At 37.9% G+C, this 17,475-nt stretch overlaps 1 protein-coding gene across 1 annotated transcript in view; it reads right to left on the bottom strand.

Annotated features, from left to right (window-relative positions):
- The window catches only part of CFAP299 (cilia and flagella associated protein 299), a 447,103-nt gene that overhangs the window by 57,130 nt on the left and 372,498 nt on the right, over positions 1-17,475 (bottom strand). Inside the window, exon 4 of the mRNA XM_081161111.1 lies at positions 6,418-6,560. Within this exon, the coding sequence (XP_081017237.1) occupies positions 6,418-6,560 (143 nt within the window). The remainder of the gene's footprint in view (positions 1-6,417; positions 6,561-17,475) is intronic.

The raw sequence follows: 17,475 nt of genomic DNA, 5'->3' as shown, positions 1-17,475 counted from the left end.
GATTGGGATGAGATTTAACCTCTGGGTTGGGGACAAGTAGGTGAGAGAGAGAGAAAGAGTGAGAGAATGTGAGCCATATATGTCATTTTAAATTTTCTAATAGCAACATTAAAAACCGTGAAAAAATAGGTAAAAATCATTTTAATTATATATTTCATTTAACTCAACATATCTAACATATTATTTTAACATGTAATTAATGTAAATTTATTAATAAAATATTTTATATTTTTTGTGATGTCTTTAAAATCAGTGTGTATTGTACTCTTAGAGCACACCTTAAATCAGGGTTAGTCACATTTTAAGTGCTCAATAGCCACATGTTCTAGGGGATTTCCTACTGGACAGCACAGGTCTAAAGTGAGCTTCTCAAACTTTAATATGCATATTGAAATCTTGGGGATCGTTAAAAATGCCAATTCTGATTCACTGGTTGGGACAGAGCCTTAGATGCTTCACTTCTTATAGGCTCTGAGGTGGTGTCTGCTACTTACTGGCCCATGCACCACACTTTGAATATCAAGAAGCTAGATGGTTGTGGCAAGTCTCCCTCAGTCAGCATCCTTTCACCCAAAGCATTTCCTCATTTTTCAAATTCAGCCAATATCTGTTGAAGAGACTAACCTGATATTCTAATGGCTAGTCAGTCACCATATTTAGGTGTGGAATGACACTCATAACTTTAAAAATAGGCAACATTTTATATACCACTTGCAGAAACATGGATTCATTTACTTTTTTAAAAAAAATTGGGAACCTGCCAATGTTACCAGATGCTTTCATGAGAATGCACTTAAGCACAGGATGCAGGATAAGCAAACTTTATAATTCTAACTTCATAGGTCTGGCATGCTAAACATTTTAATAAAATAGACAATAGGGTTGCGAGGGAAATTTGACAATAATATTCTCAAAGCTTTAGGATTTAGGGGCATTCCTCGGTCAAGAGTATGAATATTTCATGGATTTTTCCAAAGAGAAACACAAAGGGGATTTTTAAATTTCCTCCTGACCATCCTATTTGAGGAACAGATAGAGCTCTATGGACAGATCTTAGATCTTTGTTCAACAACATATAAATATGGAAATTTAAGCAGCTAAATGTAGGGTAGAATATAACTCAAGGGTTCTATGTAGTGCAATCATCCTCAGGATACAAAAGCTATTAAGCCCAGTGTCCTGGAGGTGAGCAGTGAATTATAATCCCTAAGAACTTGTTCACACTCATCGCTGTTTTGCTTGTGAGCTTTTAGCAAGTGGTTTACTCTACTTTCTTCTCTCTCAGATGGTAAGAACCTATTTCCCGGAAGTTGTTACAGAGAAGTGTAAAGAACTTGGTAAGTTGTAACATGCTATTATAAGTTACAAGTATGCGGAGAGGAAGGCATGGGATCTTAAACACACAGCATGGAGTCGGAACGGACAAGATGTTCAAGTACTCGGGGCCCTCCCTGCTGCTGCGTATTTCATAACAGTTGCAGCTGTCTGTTGATATTTATATTTTCCAAATAAGAATGCAAGACAGGATTCTAATCACAGAACTAATGTTCCTTCCTACACAGAAAATAACAGCATGTCAGTAGGTATGTAAATAAAAAGAGACCCTATGAAATCTTTCATTTTCAAGTCTTTGTTTTAGTTCTTAATTGAACTAAGTATGGAGCTATGTATACCAAGATGCCTTTCCCCTGGGAACAACTGCTTAACTCATTGATTGGTGTGGAATCTCTTGAGTGAAAAATCTGAAGTTTGATTCCAATAGCTGGTTTAATTAAACCCACGTGGTAAAAATTACCCAGTGGGATCACTGGAAAAGAACTAGTTTGTTTAAAAAGTCAAATATCATCTGGAACCGAGAAGGAAGAAAACCCAAAGGATAAAACTCTTTAATTGGGAAAAATCATAAAATATTATTAAAGAAGGCATAAATAAATAAAAATAAATACATGGAAGACTTAATATTATAAAGATGTCAATTAATTGTACATTGGTCACAAGTTGAAAGCAATTCCTACCAAAATTATAACTTTCTGTATGTGAACTTTATAAATTGACTCTAAAATTCATATAAAAGAGTAAAGGGCCAGCATAGCATAGATACTTCTGAAGAAGAAAAAGAAGGTGAATAAATTGCTTTTATTTATATCAAGAATTATTATGAAAATATAACAAATGAGCAAGATTCTACCATTTCAGGGAGGGATTAATAAAACAAAGGAGTGAACCCAGAAACAAACCAACACGTTTACAACTTAACTTATGAGGTACATGGTGTTGCAGATATGTGAGAGGAAATGGTGGACCTTCAATAATTGTTGCTAAGGCAAATTATTAGTGATGTGGAAAAACAAAATAAAAAATGGACCCTTAGCTAACTACCATATACAATATTAAATTCAGGTAGTTAAAAAATATAAAGTAAAAAGCAAATGACCTCCAGAAAGGTGGAAATTTGCTAAACAAAATACACAAAAAATGCAAACCTCAGAGGGAAAAATTAATAAAATACATTAATCTGACTATCAAGACTTCTGACTTCTGACCACCAAAATCCATGTAAAGGAAGTGAAAGGAGACGTACACATTGAAAGATGATATTTTTCAAGACAGATGAAAGGCAAAGGATTCACCATTATTCAGAATATAAAAATACAAAGAATTCCTACAATCTACTAGAAAAAGCAGAGAAGATAAACCAATAGCAAAATGAAGAAAATCTTAATAGATTACTTCACAGAAAGGAAATCTGAACAAACAATAAAAGATGCCCAATGTGATTAGTAATCACGGAAATGAAAATTAAAACCACAATGAGAGGTCATTTATAAGTCACCACAGTGGAAAAACCAGCTTGTTCATATCATGTGTCGGTGACGAAGAGGGTTAACACAGCAATTACCTAGCACTTCTGGAGGGTGCAAATTGGTGTAGCCACTTGGAAAACAATTTGGCATTTTCTGCAGAGCCTTGTGTTTTTGGTCTTGCCCTCTTTTTTTTTTTTTTTTTTAAAATATGTTTTTATTTATTTTAGAGAGAGCAGAAGGGAGAGGGAGAGAAACATCAATTGGTTGCCTCCTCTGCACACCCCAACCAGGGGGAGCCTGGGTTTGTGCCCCGACTGGGAGTTGATCCAGCGATCGGATCGATCTTTCAGGGCAGGCAACAATGCTCAACTGACTGAGCCACACTGGCCAGGGCTTGCACTTTTTTCATAAATTAAGAAAAACTAATCAAATGTTTATTTTGTCTTTCTACATGAATTGAATTCTATTTTAGGGTAACCAAATAAGTGATGAGGAAGAGCTACCCTCTATGGAAGAATTTTAGTTAAAAAATGCAGAATGAAGGACAGAATTAGAAAATCACCATTATGCAATCCTTAGTAAAAATATTTAGATAGCTTCCATTATTACATGCAAAAATCATTGGATGTAAGTTGAGGGTGGAATCTTATAATGGACCGATCAGACTGACACCACCTGAGCCAATTGGTGAAGCTCATAGAGCTTCATACATGAAAAATGTTTCACCTAAAAAAAATAAACAGTGAATTTCATGAAGCTGGTTGACAGGAAAAAGGAAGACCGGGGTGGGTGTAACAAACAACAGCACGGGAGTAATCAGTTATATTTAGAATATTAGACACTTCTTGGGACATATGACCTGGATTCTCCAACAAATCAACAGCATAAAAGATAAAAAGGACAGGGATGATTATAAAGTAAGAGTTGCAAAAGATAGAATAAGAAAACAAATGTTATTTGGGTTCTGATTTGGTGAACCCATCTGTGAAAAGGTAACTTGAAGACAACCATTTAAAAATTATTAAGGACTAGCTAGGTATTCAGTGATGGACACAGACGACAGTACAGTGATCGCTGGGGGGGGGGGGGGGGACAGGAGAGGGCATAGAGGAGATGAATGGTGATGAAAAAAGAAGACCAATTATTTTGCTGGGCATGATAATGCCATCATGTTTTCTTTTAAAATATTATTAGGTAAAGATTCATACTTGAGTGTTAACAAGTGAATGGCATAGCTTGCATGTGCCTCAACATAAACAAAGCTGTTAAGGTAACAGAGCTCAGTATTTTTAGAAAATTACTAGTTGTAGGGGTGGTTATGAAGAGAAAGAGGTCTAGATTAACACCTGGATTTTTGCCTTGGGTTGCAGGGGTGGTGCCATTTGCCAAGACAGAGGATACAAAAGGGACAGCAGGCTTTGGGGATTAAAATAATTTTAATTTCAAAAATAAGATGTAGGTGCTCTTGGGATACTGAGAGGTTTTCAGAAGTGAGCAGTAGGATAATTGAGTCCAAAATAGAGAGATCTGTGTTCGGGTTATAGCTGTGGAGACTACTCTACTCCAAAGAAGTGACCAAATCACCCGAGAGAACATGTATGATAAGAAAAGAAGTCCAAGGATGAATTCTGGTGAATACCAACATGTATGAACTAGACCAGTGGGGGGGATTCAGTGACGGACCCTGAGAATAAAAGGTTAGACTATTTTAGTAGTTTTGAGAAGAAAGGATTGATCGGCATGATGAGTAATCAACACTAACCCAGTAATTTAGGGAAGTTAAGTAAGATGGGAATTGAAAGTAATCCGTAGGATTTTGAAACTGGTAGTCACTGGTGAATTCGGCAGGAGCCCCCTCATTTGAATAGTGGTGGCAGAGGACCGATCACCACGGATTAGCGAGAACTCGGGAAGTGAGAACTGGAGACCCTTGTTGTTTTGAAGAGCTTATCTGGGAACTGGAAGAGTTAGGGCAATGGTTGGAATACTAAGAGGATTTCCTTTCTTTACTATACAAGTAGCTGCAGTATGTTTAGAGGCAAGAAAAAGCAGCCAGTTGACAGGGTCAGTTTGAGAATCAATAAAAAAGAGGGAGCAACAGATGAAGTACAGCTTCAGTGGGTCAAAAACAAGTTCAGTGCATTGGCTCTGAACAGCACAGAGTTCCTTTTTTCTCTGAATCTAGAAAAATGTGAGAGTAGATACATGTATAAAAGAATATTTCACTTAGTAAGAATGAACTATTATTTTTTTGAAGACTCAGGGCAGGCATGTTCTGAACGCAGATGGCAGGCTCAGGGCCAACGGCTGCCAGAATCAAACTGTGACTGGAAGTTATCAGAAGGGCACTCTGAGGGCGGAGGGGCTGGTTTATGAGTCAATTTTGGTTGACCCAGAGATGGGCAGATCAGGTGGTAGTTTCTATGTTTAGACCTAATGTTCTCTGTGAAATGTGAAGAAAATCGTATATTGAGAAGAGTCAGGATCAGCAGTTGAGAACAATGATTCTGGGAGAGTGGTAAAGCTTAGAGTACTTGGGGGAGGACAGTGAAATCAAGAGTTGAGGAAAAGCCCATGAGTGGGTGGCTGAGAGCCACTCCAGCTGAGTTTGGAGACCATAAATTATTAGTCGCAGCCATCTAAACCTTTGTGAAATTTCCTTCATCAGTGCTCAGAAGTCTGGCTACAGGGGCAAGCAAGAGATGTCAGGATCAGTCCATTTTGGGGGGTTAGCAGGACAAATAAAATCAAAGCACAGAAAAACATGGGCAGTGAGGGTTGTTGCAAGAGGGAAGTTAAATAATATGCCATGCATCTAGGTTAGATAGGATAGGGGCAAGTCCATGAAAGTGGTGATGGGTTAGGAAGTCTTCAGATAACAGCAGTAAGTATGGATAGAAGCTGGCAGGGATGGCAGAGGAATAGTATTGTTACAAGTGTCAAAGACTGAGCTGGATACAGCAGTGGAGAGTTAAAGCAGAATGCTGCTACTACTTTTGTGTTTTAATGTAAGTTGAGAGATAGAGTAAGAAGTTGATCTTGAGAACTGCTCAGAAGGAGGAAGAGGGATGGGATCTGTAAATAGATGGACAGTGTAGAGCAGTTCCTATGTGATGGGGTCAAGGCTCCGGAGGAGAGGGTAGGAGTCGATAGTAAAAAGAATGACGGGTGGAAGGAATCCCAGAATAAGCCAGTGATGAGAGTGAGCCAGCCAGAGACCTGCACTTTGGTTGGTGGCCAAAGAACAGTGGGAAGAGAATGTGTTAGAGTCACCACTCTTGTGGCGTCTAGACAAACAGAGTCCCAAGTGGATCAAGAGCCTTAGGAAGTTAGGAATTTTTAGGCTCTACTTATCATTGAAAAGGAATGTCACTGAGAATTTACTTATCTCTGAAGAGTTCTCCTTCTCAGGCTGTTAATGGAAAAAATGCATCTATGTTCATTTCCTACTTTAAAATTTATTTATTTTGTATTCAAACCATTCGTACCATGTTCCTACTATATACACATTAGCATTCCAGGCACAGTGTAGAACATGAAATAAAAAGCCTTTATCCCTTCCTCCGAGGAACTTATTCTCTTATTAAAGGCATGCGAAATGTGTACAATTTACCTCAAATCTGTGGATCTTGGAAGGAGTCTTTTTTTTCCATTAAAGTAAACTTCAAAATCTTCAGTCTTTAGCCTATGGGCATAGTCAATGTATCCTGATATCTCCTGTCCATGAGAATTTTTGTCACGAATGAAGATCACAGACTGGTAGTACAGAAAAATAGAGAATGGAGAGAATAAATGTATAAAAGTCATTTGAGTAAATCATACATGATAATAAAAGCTATCATTATTTAGTGTTACATGAGCCAGGTCTTATCCTAAGTACTTTATATTTCACCCTTGCAATGATCCTATGAGGTAGGTACTGTTATTTTCTCCTGACAAATAAAGAAATGTAAGGCAACTTAACTAAGCATGAAAAAAATGTGCATTTGTAGTAATTTTATATAACAACATAAATGATAACTTTTAGAGGCCTTCTTCCTAAGGGCAGACATTATCGTGTTTGTGATACATAATTCATTTACTTTCCCCCCACTGCTCTTGTGAGTAAAATGACTTATGGTCTAAAATTATTTCTATTTGGCCATAATTTTACTATTTTACATTATTACATATAGCCTTCCCGTGTGAGTTTAAGTCTCCTGTCTATGGAAATCTGAGTAAATTTATTTTAAATTTCACTTTCCAGCCTCGTAAGACTTCAGTGTCTGCTCTGTGATTTTTGTGAATCCTGAGGTTTTCCAAAGCTAGAGAACTTCAAGTAAGGCCAGGCCAGGTGGAGGTGTGGGTCCCTCCAGGTTCACCATATGTCCTTGGGTGGGTTGCTCAAACTCTTAATGCCACTCTATATTCACAAGGCCTATATTTTCTTAAGTAGGTTCCTGCAAAATCCAGCAAGTTTCTACCAAACCAAACCAAACCAAACCAAACCAAACCAAACCAAACCAAACCAAACCAAACCAAACACTCCCCAAATCAAAAAGCATAACAAAACAAAAACCAAAATCCTGCTCGAACCTAAGCATTTAATTAGCTAAGCCTTCTTGCAGCCTCTCCCTTCTTGTTTCTCCTTTAACTCTACAGAGCAACAGAATAAACTCTTCCTTTTGTCTCACACGGAACCACTCAGCTCACATTCAGGGGCTGTCAGGGCCTTACTTTCTGCCCTATCTGCCAATTTGTAAGCAACATGAAAATACTGTTTCTTTCTCAATGTGAATTCTGGTGATCATTGTATCTATGATTTTTAAAAATTTTCAATAGAAACAAAATATCCAATGAACATTTCTATAGTTTTAAAACTAGAAAAGATAATCACAAGGAGCTTGTTTTCTTTAGGATAAGGAAATGGACTAATCATCAGAATGCCATTGCCTAGGTGTGTATAATCATGGTTAGGAGGCAGTACATGGTTCAGTTCCTTTGTTAAGTTTACTGATTCTCAGTTAAAACTTTGAATGTATTTCGAAGTTGAAACTTAAACAATATTTTCAAGTATTATACAAGATGGGCATAATTGACAATAAATTTATGATTCTGGCATCAGCAATGCGCAGAATAGGTTACGAGAGCTCTTTGAAGAATTAGGTTTATTTCAGCCAGAGTGTGACATATTTTAGTAATTAAAAGCTTGCTTATTTGGACCCTCTATTGTTTCAAAAGGAATGGGAAAATATTATAAATAATTGTTTTAAGTTTCTCTAATAACACTTTCTTTTAAAAAAATATAACAGCTTCATTGAGGTATAGTTTACACGAGGTAACATTTACACCAAAGTTTTAGTGTGATTTTTAGTAAATTTGCAGATCTATGCAACACAATCAGCTTTAGAATATTTCATCATCCCAGAGAGATCCCTTGTGCCCGTTTCAGTCATCTCTATTCCCAACCCCAGCTCCAAGCAACCACTAATCTACTTTTTGTCTCTATAGATTTGCCTTTTCTGGATTTTTCATATAAATGGAATCATACAATATATGATCTTTTTCATTCTAATAACATTTTTATCACAGTTAATTTCCCAAAAGACACATAAAAACCATACTTTATATATTTAAATGCTCTTTCAAATGATGATGTTATGTTTATAAAAGGAAAACTTCCAAAATTCTCATTCTTAGATAATACCCTTTAATCCCCTCTAGACAAGTCAAGATATAACTAATACAAGTGTTTCCGAAAATTGAACGACACTCATTTGAAGCCATAAATATTGGTCTACATTTATTTGCAACCTAAGCAGAAAACACTACTTTTTCTTTAAGTAACAACAGCAATAACAGCCCCCCCAAAAAACAAGCTATTGATAATATCAAGATACAAGGGTTCCTGATATTGAAGTAAGGGCTTGGATACCAAGGATTATGTGGGATCTGAGATTTTACTGAGATGGTCTGTGAGCTCAAGTGTGAGACCAGTGTCAGCTGCAAAGACTTATGGAATGCTTAGTTAGGTCTTCATTACTTCTCGTGTTGGTCAAAGATGAATTAATGTACAATTTAGACCATTAATATATCATTTGGATCTTTGGCGGCTTGTCTTTTCCCAGAAGTGGATTAAAATACAAAATCATAAACTTGTTATGAGTTGAGTACATGTGTTCCCTGCTTTTTCTTGCCAGACACTAACTAGGAGACATAAACCTGATATATCAAAATGGGACTTTTTCAACAGTGAAGCCAAAATCACTTAAAAAACCCCCGAAGATACATACTAGGCAGCATGTCGCTGCACTAAAATGGAAACATCCATTTCAGGGGGTGAGAGCTGTCCAACAAGCGAAGCTCTTGGGCTAACCCTCTGAGACTGTCAGCATGAGCCCTGACAGAGACAAACACAGCACGGATTTTTATCTCCTGGAATTTTAAAACTCTGCAATGCTTTTGTGAATCATTAATTTTGAGGAATCTTCATTTCATTTCAGAAGAGAAACAATTTTGCACATGGAGTCTAAAAGTTCTGACAAACAGTTGTTTTATAACATTTTAAAACTTCTCTGAAATTTTGATAAGTTATAATTATAAACTTCCTTGAAACAAGTTATTTTCTGAAAACATGCTGTAATTATTTTAAAATTCTATATCCTCTTATTCAATTGTATTTAGACACATATCTACAGTATTTACACAATTCTCAGGGTTATATTTAAGAAGGTTCTTTGTTCTTCCTGTTGAAGGTGTAGACTCAGAATCAGCCCTTTTACTTCCATGTCCTGTTGGCCAAAGGCGGTCACAGACCAGCTTAGATTCAAAGGGTAGGGAAAGTGATTTGATCGTAATTGCAGTTTTATTTTTATTTTATTCTCATTTTTCAATTACAGTTGACATTTAATATTGTTTTATATTAGTTTCAGGTGTATAGCACAATGGTTGGACATTTATGTAATTTACAAAGTGATCCCCCAATATTTTTAGCACCAACCCGGCACCACACATAGTTATTATGCACGCTATTACCGACTACACACCCTATGCTGTACCTTACATCCCCAGGTCTATTTTGTAACTGCCACTGTCGACTTCATCATCCCTTCACCTTCACCCAGACCCCCCAAGCCCTTTCCCATCTGGCAAGGCTTGTTCTCTATGTCTATGAATCTATTTCTGTTTTGTTTGTTCATCTATTTTGTTCTCTAGATCCCACATATAAGTGACATAATATGGTATTTGTCTTTCTCTGTCTGACTTATTTCACCATCCTTGCCACCAGCTTTCCCCACATCCCCCAAGTGGGAGAGCTTATAAGAACCTAAAAAGTAGAGAGAGATATATAGATTTAGAGTATCCTGCAGAAGAGCAGAAACCTTATGCCAAGGGACACAGGTAGCTGTAGGGAATCCCATGGCAGGGCCAAGGGAGTAAATACTGGAGCCTCATATTGCACAAATCTAACTAGGGCCCGAGGCCTGGTAGCACGCCTCCACTTCCACAGAAGCAGCTGCCCTGGGTAGACAGTGGGGTGGAGACTGGAAGAAGATCTGAAGCGGCCAAACAAAGGCACCGGGAATAATTATGCTCTTACCACTATGCTACGCACGTGGGGTGGCAGGTAGGAGGGGAGGTTCTTTTGTCAGTTCAGAGTCCAAAACACAAAGTGATTCTTAAAAATGGAAGGATTTTTATTTCCTTTTCACCCTCAACCTTGATGTGACATCCATCTTGCAGGGACAATACAATAGAGGCCAACCTGCAACCCAGCACACAAATGGCTGTGGCGTTGCACAGGCATTCCCACTAGCAGGCAGATCGACACTCAGAGCTTTTCAGAGTGTACTGATTTGGATCAAAGCGCTTCAGGCACAAGCAAAGACTGAAAAGTCAGAAAAAAGAAAGGCTAAAAGAGTGTGGTCATCCAAGTGGGATAATAGCATCCTGAGACGTACAACAGACTATGTGATTAGGCCAGAATATAGTCTCAATGATTAACAAGACTAATTCTGGGTTAAAAGCACTTCCTTAGTGAGGAGGAACTGTAAAACGATATCCAAACTTACAGTATAGGTTTTATAATTCATCGAACATAATATTGTTCTTGTCATAGACTGGATTTTATCAGCATTTTAAAAATCCTTTCTTTGTCTCCATACAATTCTGAGTTTTAAAAACTCACCTATATCTTTTACTATATGCCTCTGAATACAGTGTCATACAATGATTTAGAGGGGCTCATTCAAATGCACTTCAGAAACCAGAGTGCCTGGGTGCTGTCCTAGGTGCTAGATTTCTACTCTTGAGTAAATCAAGACCCTGACCTCATGGAGTTCACAATCAAGTGACAGATGACTTCTTCATCTGGAAACCTGGAACAAATTTCCTCTCCTTTACCATTTGAGCTTTTTATCTTATCCTTTAAAACTCATCTTGTTGGGTTTTATAGCCCAATCCCCCTCCTCCACGCAGTGTCCCAGCAGAACCCATGTCTTAGCTCTTCCCTGACCAGCGCACTGCGTCCTATTGGTCTCTCAATTGCTTTGCCCTCCTACTGGACTGTGAACCACCTGTGACCAGGACATTTATCATTTTTCTTGGTTCTTCCACAGCCATGTGTCATGCCCAGCACAGAAAATACATGTAACAATGTTGATTGATTTCATGTATAAACGGATAAAAGAGGAAAAAAAATCTTTGTTCTCCCCACTTCCTGTATGTTAACTTCCAAATGGGCATGAGTCATCTGAACACTTGATGCTGAGAAGCACAACAGTCACAATTTATTGACAGTCTTCTAGGTGACAAGGGCTTTACTTATATTTCTGCTAAGTAAGTTAGGCATTTCTATTTCCATTTTTAATCACATAAGACCAATATTAAATATTCTGCCCATGGACCTAGAGCTAGTTAGTGGCCCAGTTGAGGCTCTGAGTGAAGCTTTACCAACTCAAGCCTTTGATCCCTGCAGAGCACCAATATGCACCGCAGCAAGCATAGGAGCACGTCTCAAATTACTTGTAAATTGTTGCCATGAGAATGAGCAGGTTCTCCAGGAAGATGCCCTCAACCCTGCATATAAATTAGGCACACACTTGGGTTATGAAAACTTACACTGTCCTACTTCTCCTTCTGTACAAGATTGATCGTGGTCTAAAGGAACGACCTAAATTCTTATTTGTCTGGCTTCATCCCTGGGGGTTTACACTCAAGTTTCAGGGCTACTTCTTCTCTTTAACCTGTAGGTAGGAGATCAAGCTCCTTATTTTAGTTGATGGAATAAACTTTTAAAACCCTGTAATCTAATTAGGGTGAAGTTGAAAGTAAGTAACTATTTTCTTGTGGCCTTAAATAGACCTTTAAAATGTTTAGGTTTACAAACTTTGGTAAGGCTTAGGCAGGAAATACATGCGCTTCCTGCTTGTGTGACTCCGGGGGCACTAGTTTTCACCTCTACAAAGGCTGCCTAATGGCGTCACCACTTGGTATCCAGAGACAGGGCCCATGGCAAAGCCAGAGTCTATATGTTCAATGAATTCAAGTTAATCCACAATTTATAATAAAGCTCTCAAATTAAAAATGATGGGACATGCTGAACTCATTTTATTTCTGTTACAACTCGTCAATGTTTGTATGGACATAACAGCTTGCTTATTTCATAAGTAAACCATAAGATATTGAGTAAATCATGATTTAATTAAGAATACCATTCAGAATTCATATACATCATGTCTACTTTACCAAAAAAAATAAAATTTAAACTTTAAGAATAAATATGAACAATCAAAATAGATATATTGTATGTCTTAATATATTATAATGTTTATAGTACATATGACATAATACATACAATAAATGTATTTTGGATTGATTTATTTCTGTCAACAACAATAGCATGTATGCTACCAGAGAGCACAGACTTTATCCTGTTCACTAGTATATTCCCAGGGTTTGCACAGCACATGGCACATGCTAGGCACTCAAAAAATATTTGTTGAAGAAATAAATGAATAGCTAATTGAATTAAGAAAATTAGGCTTGACTAAAATTCATGTTGATTGCCATATTTTCTGGCTTAGGTTACTGTGGGGTTGTACTGAGGGGCAGAGAAAATGCAAACAAGGGTGGGAAAGAGAAAATATGGTTATGAGGAATGGCATAATAGTGCACAGGTAAAGAATGAACAGGAAAAGCAATGTGAAAAAAATAGTTGCAGTTTGGAATTGCTCAAAGGGCACAGGAAAAACAAAGAGTTTAGGGATTCTTTGTGTGTTTCTGGGACCAGATATCTCCAAATAACATCTCCTGGAAGTGAGTCCCTTCTGGTAGAAACTCTAGGGTCTATCCAAGGGTTTAAACAGTGTCCCATCTCTCTCTCTACCACTCAGAAAGAGTGGTGGTGGTGTCCCATCTAGGATTCAGTGAGAAATGAACAAGGGAAGGCTGCACAGTATTACCTGGAAAGTGAAATTCAGGGTGACCGTGTGGGGAGTTAAAGAGGTTATGTAAAGTATCACTGCTGTAAAGGTAGCAAAGTTCTAAACATTATTAGTCAGTGCTGAATAAGTTTCAGAGATATGGAAAGGGGAGTAGGTGGAAGCCTGCCTACTATTAAGAAAGATTTCAGGCTATTCATTCATCCTCACCTTTATAAATACAGGGTGAAGCCGAAGTAGGTTTATAATTGTGAGTACACAAAACAAGGAGTTTGTTCTTATATTAGTTATTAATTATTGTATTATTTTCCATACAAAAAACTGTAAACCTTCTTTTGCTCCACTCTGGAGTTATTGAGAATCCATGAGTAAGTCACTGTTCTAGACACTGGTGATAAATGGTGAATTAGATAAAGTCCCTGCTTTCTAGTAGAGAAAGAAGAATCATAAATATGTAGAAAAACAATTGCAGATGCAGATATTGTGCTGTGAGGACAAAAATGCTGACTTTATTTGGAAAGGGCTGAGCTGCTAGATAGGGAAGTTAAGCTAGGTGTCTCAGAGAAGGGAGTGTTTTAACCGCACCTTGAACAATTAGAAAGCAATGAAAAGATGCAAGGGAAGAACATGCCAGGCAGAGGGAACAGAGCAAGAGCCTTCATACAGGAAAGAGCTTGGCTTGTCCAAGAAACAGAAAGAAGGCCACTATGGCTGGATTATAGTGAAAGCAGAGAAGAGGGTAGGGAAGGGAGGACATGAAACAAATTTTGAGATTAGGTAGAAGCCAAATTCTGTAGGTCAAGTGGGTTCTAAGAATGGCTTTCCATTGATTTAAATGCAATAGGAAGTCATTGAGTAGTTTTATGCAAGAGTACCATGATTGTATATTTAATTTAAAACCATCACTGAAGAATTTGAAAAGTCTATGGGAGGAGACAGTGTGCTGTGACAAGAATGGAAAATGGAACAGAAGAGATGACAGATATACACGCTGGGTGAAGATTCCGTCCTAATCCTTCAGGATCAGAGGACTGCCGTAACCAATACGAGCACAATAGACAAAAGTTCTTTTCATGTTTTAGGCAGTATGCTGGCACTTAACCTACATTTTGGTGAAAGAAATGGTAGTAAGATTAGATTTAGCAAGGCTATCTTAGACCTTCAAACCTTATCCACTACACACTGCTGCAAAAAGTCTGAAGGAAATGAAAACTTAAGACTAATGAACATTTGTGACTACTTGGAGGCTTTGTTGCTGATACCTGGAGTCACAGCCTAAGGACTTAGACTGAATCATGTGAAGGGACAACTGTATTTAGGTGGCCAAGGTAACCCTAAGTCTAAGGTTACAGCTGGTTGAATGGCCCCCTCTTCTCACATCCCCTTTAAACCCACTCCCAAGCTTCAGCTATTGTAATTTATATCTAATATTTATTGAATGATCAAACTGGGTCATGCACTGTGCTGAGCACTATACATGCATTATTTTATCTAACATGTACAATGAACTTACTAAACAATCACACTTATCACCTCTGTTTTACTGATTAGAAAACTGTGACTTATCAGAAGTGATTTTCCAAAGTTATAGCTATCTGTGACAGAGCTGGAATGAGGGGCCAAATTTGTCTGATTCCTGAGCCTGCTTTCTTCACCATTATATTCTCTGGCCACTCTACCATCCTGACAATGAGGAATGGCTGGAGGGATCAGCCAGTGACACGACAAGGAAAAGAGGTGTCGTCTGTTCCCCAAGGTCTAGTGTATACCTGGTAAATAACTTGGCCAACTTCACCCATATAGTAGGTGGTGGAGCCAAGATTAGAACTCAGAAACAGAAATATTGCCCAGTGACATGCTGCAGCCTCTTCTCATCTATATATAATGTGTGGTTTTTGTTTAGAGAAAGATCCAGACCAAGTCCCTCAGCTTTCCCACCTCCAGCAGTCATCCTCCTTGGCCACCCCAGAAGCCAGGTTCCAGGATATGCATCTAGCAGAGGTGCTAGGGGCATGCAGTCTCTTTTCCTTGTTTGGCACTAAAACTGGGGTGAATAGATTAGGCTCATTTCTCTCTTGGCCTTAGAAAGAAATTCTGGCTTGCTTCCTTGCCAAGACTTTCTTATTAGACTGGTGAACAAAGATTCAGAAGAGGGCTGGGGTGAAAAGACACAAGAAGGCCTCTCGATCTATTTCAAGCATCTTTGATTACTTGGGACAAAATCTGGTACAGTCAAAGAGGTGCCCTTATATGGTTTTGCTTAGCTTATCATGGGTATACTTTGGGATTTGGGACAAAAATCTCATTTTAAAAGAGGTTACCCATTTTCCCAGCATTAGGGTCCTTCCTGTTGGGGAAGATTATTTTAACATAACTTTCAGTTGTCTGGAGATTAAATATAATTTTCTGGATTTAAATAAAAATATAATTGTAATATTATCATAGATATAACTTACATTACTCAGTGTGATTGTGTAATTTCCAAACACTTACTTGGTTTCTAAAAACCTTGTTAAAGGCCCCTATTGTGATAGAAATTGCTGTGCCTGTATGGACTTGTCTGCTCATCTTGGCAGCAATAACAATACAGTCAGGGAATGTGTTGAAACATCAGCCTGGGGGAGTTGTAAAATAATATTTGCGCAGGAACTTTTGTATGGTCACTTTGGACGTTAGGATTTTCAAGACTGGAGCCCTAGAGGTTGTTATTTCCTCCTAGGTAGGAGTTTGTGACATTTATTGTCAGTGAGAATACAAAAGGTTAATTGAACAGCTAAGTTTCAATTAAGACACTAACCTCAAAGAAGATGCACTGATTCCTATTCCATGTTATAGAGTGAAATGAGCACCGGTCAGTAGCTCCATTACTCAACGAATATTTATAAAGATTTCTTGTTATTGCTTGGATAAATAGGACACCATCCTTGCCCTCAATGTTCCCACATTCTAATGTAAAATTCCATATGTATCCTCCTTGGGAACACTTAGTTGCCCCGGGTGGCAGTTTGGTATAGCAGAAAAAGTAAAGACACCAGGTCTACGCCCCGTTCTCCCGTTAGTCAGCAGTGTGGCCCGAGAGAAACAGCTTACGCTCCTGTGGCTTCATTTGCTCATCTGTAAAAGGGAGGCAGCAGGACTGAGTCGACATCTGAGTCTGAAATTCTAAGAGGCAAACACTTTTTGAGGCAATAGGTTTGGTGTTTTCAAAAAACTCTGGAATAACTTGTGTGCTTAATAAATAAAAATAAGATCATCTTAATCCTCGCCTTCCTTTGCTCATAAGTCAAGAGGGGCTTTAAAGAACCCGAAGCTCTTATGTATTATGCTAGAAAAGAAAATCAAAGCAAACTCTGAGAATAAGCATTAAAAACAAGAACTTCCCTTCATCCTAAACTCTCTGAAATTCAAAGCATTTAGGATGTGGTTTAAGGGTAATGTGGAAATACTAAACTGTGATCTCATGATTAAAAAAATAACAAATGTGTGTTTAACTTTGTTATCTGCCCATTTAAAACACTTCTGTGCTTAACTACGATAATGACACCCAAATAACCCAGGGGCACTTATCTTTAAGGCAAAATACCAACTTGTCAGCTTATATTGATGTCAACTTAAAATATCAAGTCATCGAAGACCTTTCTGTATCATTTGTTTAAGCATAAAAAAAAAGTAGATATTTTTGATAGACATAGCCATAGAAGTAGTTAATGCTGTACCTTACTAATTAATGAAGATTAAGGCATAACATACTCCATATCTAGTTCAAGTAACATATTTTGATCATGAGAAACATCTATTTGAATGTGGATTACTCAAGTCTGAGGTCTCAAATTTGTGATTTTTTTCATGCAAATATACTTATTAATGCCCACAAAGCAAATAGATTAAAAAATGAGTATTTTTCAATTTTCCTGAGTTAAGCACTTAGAAACATGCCTGTGCACAGGGTTTTCACAAAAATTATCTCCTTTGAAACTCACAACAATCCTGTAAGGTAGTTTTGTCATCTACAGAGTGGCGACAACAGTAACAGTTCAGACATATCAGACTTCAGAGAGGGCTTAGTTTTTCCTTGCTGCGACCTTGATCATTTCTTGGCTGTTTCCCAGGAACTCCAAGATCTTGGAAGCAAGGGAGGCAAATGAGTTGCTCTCCTATAGCTCTGCAAAGCAGAGCAGGTCTCTTATTACCTTGAAACACACTGTGTGTGTGTGTGGGGGAGGATTAATGTGGGAATTCCACAGGGAATA

Source organism: Miniopterus schreibersii, assembly GCF_964146895.1.
Source record: "Miniopterus schreibersii genome assembly, chromosome: 1".
NCBI lineage: Eukaryota > Metazoa > Chordata > Mammalia > Chiroptera > Miniopteridae > Miniopterus > Miniopterus schreibersii.
The sequence above is the reverse complement of the archived record's forward strand: the minus strand, read 5'-3'. Positions and strand labels throughout refer to the sequence as shown.